The 6,440-nt window shown below is 46.0% G+C and overlaps 1 protein-coding gene across 1 annotated transcript in view; it reads right to left on the minus strand.

Annotated features, from left to right (window-relative positions):
* The window catches only part of OSTF1 (osteoclast stimulating factor 1), a 56,094-nt gene extending 49,797 nt beyond the window's left edge, over positions 1 to 6,297 (minus strand). Inside the window, exon 1 of the mRNA XM_055311211.1 lies at positions 6,092 to 6,297. Within this exon, the coding sequence (XP_055167186.1) occupies positions 6,092 to 6,125 (34 nt within the window). The 5' untranslated portion in view covers positions 6,126 to 6,297. The remainder of the gene's footprint in view (positions 1 to 6,091) is intronic.
* Positions 6,298 to 6,440: the final 143 nt, after the last annotated feature.

The following is a 6,440-nucleotide window of genomic DNA, read 5'->3' on the forward strand; positions in this document are numbered from 1 at the left end:
AAAAAAAAAAAGAATTATTTTGAGCTGAAGGCAATTGAGGAAAAAGCAGATACAAAAGAACTCTCTGCCTCCCTCTCATGTGCCTAAAAGCAGGGCATAAATTCCCCTTGTGAACTGAGTTCTGCCGTCATATGAGAAGGAGAACTCTTATTATCAGATGAAGATGGTACCTAAATGTGTCTGCATAAAGAAACCTTACTAAAATAACCCTTACCATTGACTAGTTTCCCCATATATTTACTTTCCCACAATTTACTGCCTGCAGAAACCAAAACCTCTTTTTCCTTTGCTAGTCACTGCTCCACGATGTAACACCCTTTGTTAAAATGGCACATAAGCTTCCAAATCTAACCCTTCTTTGGACTCTCACCTCTTTTCTGCATCGCCCCTGTGCGGGTAAACCTGAAAACACCAAACTTGTATCCCTTTTCTTCTCGTTAATCTGGCTTTGTGTCAGTTTAATTTCCAGGACCCAGATACAGAACATAAGAGGGGAGAGGAAAGATTTTTTCCTCCCTTACACAGGTGTGTCAGAAAAGTTCACTGCACTAATCACACTGTAGTCTAGCTATGTGAATGCTGAAACACAAGAGGGAGGTGACTGCCCTATTTCTGGAACTAGTACTGATGGATACTGCCCCTAGCTTTTGCTGCCTTATAGTGAAGCTGTAAGATGTATCCAACCATGGCTTACCCCACCTTCGTCAAGACAAATACTTTATTATGTATCAAGACTATTTATTGGGCAACCCAGGTGGCTCAGTGGTTTAGCGCCACCTTCGGCCCAGGTGTGATCCTGGAGACCCGGGATCGAGTCCCACATCGGGCTCCCTGCATGGAGTCTGCTTCTCCATCTGCCTATGTCTCTGCCTTTCTTTCTCTCTCTCTCTCTCTCTCTCTCTCTCGTCTCTCATGAATAAATAAAATATTTTTTTAAAAAAAAGACTGTATTGGCCATGAATAATAACTTCAGTTGCTGTAAAGTTGCAAGAAAATAAGAGGCTATTCTACTCTCAAAAAGTGTCTAATGGTCTAATACAGATGCGTTGAAAGGGGGGAGTTCTACAACACAATTGCTAATAATACAACCACAAGTTAGTAAAGGCCGCTGCCCAACAAAAGCCAGTCCAAACTAACAGAATCCTCATAGATTTCTCTGCCCAAGAAAATCGCTTCCACTTAAAGCTTGTGTTTCATTCCCAGGTCAAACCAACCACTTCCTAGCTCTCAGACCTTAAGCGGTTTACTTAACCTCACTAAGTACTACCTCACTCATAAAATGGGGATATTAGGACCCACCTCATCGGGAAGTTATAATAATTAAATGAGATGGAGCATACAAAGTGCTTTGCACGGTACCTAACACTTAGGGCCAAAGAGATGTTAACTATTACTATTACAATCATCGTCATCATTCTGGAATTTTCAAAATGTTTCCCAAACTTTATTCTGCCACCAGGCATAAATGGAGCACAATGTTTATGAAGGACACTATCCATGTGCATATTCCTAGCCAACCCCATACTGTCACCTTTGACTAATTCATTTATTCAGGGGGGAAAAATACACAAAAGTTCAGATCATCTTAGATGAAGACTTTTTTTCCTCTCAATAATGTTATATAAGCAGCATATGGATGACATCTTTGAAGTTTATGATGTTTTTACTGTAAATACAAAAGAACCCCAAATACTGACAATTTGCCTCTTCAAAGTCCCATGAATTTGTTTTCCTAAGACACATAAAATATTTATGCTGCTTTACTTCCACCACCCAAATCAATAAGCCATTTGACAGAATTGGTCAAGGTCACACATCAGACTTCCTACTACAATGGAGGGATATCAAACCGGCTTAGAATGAGATGATTCTAGTCCAAATCTCACTCAATATCCTTTGGCTGGTCTTTACAGAATAAAGTCTCAGAATGAAGTCTCTTTTGAGAAAAGTCTTTGTGAGAACACAAGTTGTCATCTACACTGTGTCAAGTCTGGCAGGTTCACCCTAATTGAACTGTGAAGGCTTGGGAGGGTGGCTGACAAGAACCATAATGCTATATGGATAAACTGAGAGGCCGCATTGGTCCCAAGGAGGTAGGAGGGTCCCATGAAGAATGAGATGAAGACCATGAAATCGTGACACTTTTTAGCAGACTGATCCCTATGGTGGCAGCTAACAATTAGAGGGGAGAGTTTCAGTGACAGACCTTGAGTGGCCAAAAGTGACCCTATAAAAAGACATCAGTAAGCAAGGAAAGGTCAAAGTGTGACAACTGATTTGTCAGAGCATAGGCAATAGTACAGCCACAGTAGGAAACAGGCCAATCAACAGTAAAACACTTAAAACTGAAACTGAGACACCATTCTGAGGATAATCATTTGTATTTTCTCTTTTTAATGAAACAGAATTGAAGAAGAAAAATAACACCTGAGAGAAAGGAGTGATTATCACTAGACAGGTAGGGATGATCTTTCTTTCTATATGTATTTTCTAAACTCTCTAAAACAAAAATATGTATTACAAGGTTTGAAGAAAAAAATAAGAAAGAAGAAAAAATTGATCACTTTTACTTTTAATAACAAGATTTTTTCCAAACAAAATGGGTAAGATCAGTCATCCAATTACAGATATGGGTCAATTTAGATATTATCTATATTACACCTAAATCTCCCCCATCAGATTCCATACTTTCATGGATGAGACCTTATTTTATTGTTCCTGGGAACCCCAATGTCTAGCACAAGGCCTAAAATATTAGCTCCATACATATATATATATATATATATTTTTTAAGACTTTATTTATTTATTCATAAGGACACAGAGAGAGAGGAAGAGACACAGGCAGAGGGAGAAGAAGGCTCCCCTCCAGGAACGATTTGGGACTCGATCCCGAACCCCAGGATCACACCCTGAGCCAAAAGCAGATGCTCAATTACTGAGCCACCCAGGCACCCCTTAACTGCATATATTAAGAAATGTTTAGCAAATGGATTTTGGACATGGCCACAAACCCAAAGTCTGATATAACCTCAGGAAGGTGCAAAAGAAAATGGTACTTTTATGAGCTATATGCCGATCATCCCAAAAGATACTTTTATCCACATTATAGCTTAATGTCCCTTGCTATTAAAATCTTCCATTAAGTCCTTTGTCCTGCCTCCTAGCTCCCTCCCTTTAGCCCTGCCTACAGAACTGAACCATGCTGTTTTGCCTGGGTCTTGCTCTGCAGGAAGCTATAGGGACCACCACTATAATGTCCCGCTTGTGTTTCTTGTAGAGATGTCTGGTCCACTCCAACACTTTGAGAGGGCCCAGGGGAAGTTTATTTCAGATCTCAGTGCCTTTAAAATAACTCCTCCTTGAGAAAGGAACACATTTTATTTTTACAAAGAGTAGGAATCCTATAATTGATCTTTTATCTTTATGCTGGAAGCCAAGAGCCAAATCTACAGCCACCCTTTAGAAACCCTGGCAGACCTTAGGACACACATGTCTGTAAGCTAACTTTTCCTCTGGTTTCCTCTTATTATTCTTCCCTCCCTCTACAAGGCTGGCTTGCTTGCTTTGTTCCTTCCTTCCTTCCTTCTCTCTCTCTCTCTCTTTCTAACTTTCATTTGGGAGGAGGCCAGGTATAAACAAACCAAGAAACCAAAAATTAAATACAACCCCCTATCCCCATTTCCAAGTTGTTTCAGAATTTTTCACCCTCGCATCCTGCCTGCAGGACAAGAAAGTAAAGCTCACTCTCCTCACAGCTACCAACCAGGGAGTGACCTTTATGTGCATCTGTGACCAGAAGATCTGAGGACCACAGGCACTTTCCTTTTCTCTTCCACCCACCAGCTCTAAAATACACAAGACCACGCATGTCAATGGTACACGGTGGCGTAAGGCAGGAAAGCATTATGATTCTGAAGTCTGGCGACCTGGATGCTAATCCTACTTGCTCCTTCCTACCACCCTGGGCGAGTGACTTAACCTTTCTGTGCCTCGCCTTAATATCCCAGCCTGTGCAATGGGAACAATAACGGGGCTGACCTCACAGCGTTGCTGTGAGGAGTCAATGAGTTAATACGTGTACAGTGATTAGATCAGTGCCTGGCACACAGTAAATGTGGACCAGGACTATAATAGCGCAGTTTTGTTTTCCATTAAGCCAGGCCACCCGATGTTTCAAGCCCGATTGAAAGTAGTATTTCTCATTGTCAATTCGTAAACTAACACACCGATTTCTACAGTGACCCTGAGCTTGGATCTCATTTGTCAATCGGCGTGGAGTCAAAGCTCTCTCTAAAACGGCAGATATTTTCAACCCTTTGCTTTCTGACTTGCTGAAGAGAAGGAGAAAGGGGAAAGCAGTGGTGTCCAATCACCAAAAACTGGTTTCTGGGAGTGTACCCCCAACTGGTAACAGTATGATCCTCCATCCAAACTGGCCTCCGCACCAGTACTCATGGTCACACTCCCACCGCTTGGTCAACGCTCCTCCAGCTGCAGCACAGATACCACTTAAAAGTCTTGTGAGGGGGGAAAAAAACCTCAAGAACAACTAAGTTCTCAGGACATCCTTTAAAATAAAGTACTTTGTTTAGCCATCAAAGAACAACTCAGCTTTGTTGGATACTTGAAGTCTGATTTACATCTGAATTTAGAAGGCTGCCACCTCCCACACGTGCACTTAAAATGCTAACTTCTCATCAGATTCCACCTAAAAAGAAGCCCAGAGCCCAATACTAGCCACACCCCATCTTTGCTCACCGCAAAGTCAAAGTCCCAGCAACTTCCTTCATACCCGGCCCACTTAAAAAAAAAAAAAAAAAGCAAGCCCTCAGTGAATGACTGTCCTATATATGAGTATGCACATAATTTTCACATCAAATGGCTTGAAAAGGCTACTGTATGAAAGAAAACTAGATAATCATGGAAGGTGTAGTGCCTGCAGCCAAGGTCACTTCGAAATTTGACGTTAGGGGATCCCTGGGTGGCGCAGCAGTTTGGCGCCTGCCTTTGGCCCAGGGCGCGACCCTGGAGACTCGGGATCGAATCCCACGTCGGGCTCCCGGTGCATGGAGCCTGCTTCTCCCTCTGCCTGTGTCCCTGCCTCTCTCTCTCTCTCTCTCTCTCTCTCTGTGACTATCACAAATAAATAAAAATTTCAAAAAAAAGAAATTTGACGTTAAATGGGTACCTATCAGCTCGGGCTATACTGGAGTCACAGGAGATTAGAAGAAAAGACCCGGGAGTGTATCAATTTATTTGCCACTTCCTACGTTTCCCGCGACTACTCGCCAGATGAAGGCACGAGTCTGTTACAGCCTTGAACTGAACTACATCGGTCCTTCCACATTCTCCTCTCTCCCTATCGCACAAAACGAACAGACTAAGGACCAAGAACACAGCTTTGACGGCAAATTCACGGCGGGGGGCGGGGGGGGGAGGCAAAGGACTCGTACTGCGTGACTGTCACTCCCGAAGAGCAACAGCCCACAAGACCCTAAAGCAGCCCGGACTTCCCTCGCCGCGCGCGAGCCGCGTACAGAGTTTTCTAAATGCTTTTCTCCAAGATCCCGAGGGCAACTTCAAAGGCGTCTGGTCTCCAAAGTCCCAAAGGAGACTCGCTCACCCACCCCACCCTGCAAGCGGCGCACTTCCCGTTCGCTCCGGCCGGTCAAGAACTCTAACCTGACAGTGACACACACGAGAAAGAAAAAAAAAAAAAAAAAAGAGGAAGTGACCAAAAGCCCATTTCAAGGCACACAGAGACATTTTTTTTTTCTTTTTACCCTAAAGGGATCAATAGCCCTGTCTTCCGACCAAGCCTCCAAGGGCCCGGGGCCATCACCCCTACTAGAAGGTTGCAGCGAAGGACAAGGTCGCGAAATCCAGGGAGGGGCTCCTCTTTAACATTTTTTTTTTTTTAAGTCCTCGAAATCGTTGTCCAAAACGACCCCTCCGAGCAGCGCACGCGACAAAGCGAGCGGCGCAGGCGGGAGGGCTCCCGAAAGCGAAGCTCCGGGCCGGGCAGGCGCGCGGTGTGCCCGGCCAAGCGGCGGAGGAAGCGCAGGGCGCCCGGCGGCGGGGGCCCTTACCTGGTTTGACCGGTTTGGGCGGCGGCTTCGACATCGCGCTTCCCCGGGCGGCTGGGCGTCCTCGCCGCGCACGCAAAGCCAACCGAGCGCCCCGCCGCCGGCACTCCCGGGGCCCCAAAGCTCCTTCGCGTCCGGCTCGCAGCCGCGCGCCTGCAGGGACCTGCGCCCACCGCCGGCCGTCGGACGAGCGCACGCAGGCACAGCCGCCCCGCCCCGCCCCGCCCCGCCCCGGGGCCGCCCCAGCCGCCCGAGCCTCCCGAGCGCGCGGCCCGCCGACGAGGAAGTGGCCGCCGACTCGCCGAGCGCTCATTGGCTCCCGGGCTGGCAGCTGCGGCGCGGCGGGAGCGCG

The sequence above is a fragment of the Nyctereutes procyonoides genome, unplaced genomic scaffold, assembly GCF_905146905.1.
Source record: "Nyctereutes procyonoides isolate TBG_1078 unplaced genomic scaffold, NYPRO_anot_genome, whole genome shotgun sequence".
NCBI lineage: Eukaryota > Metazoa > Chordata > Mammalia > Carnivora > Canidae > Nyctereutes > Nyctereutes procyonoides.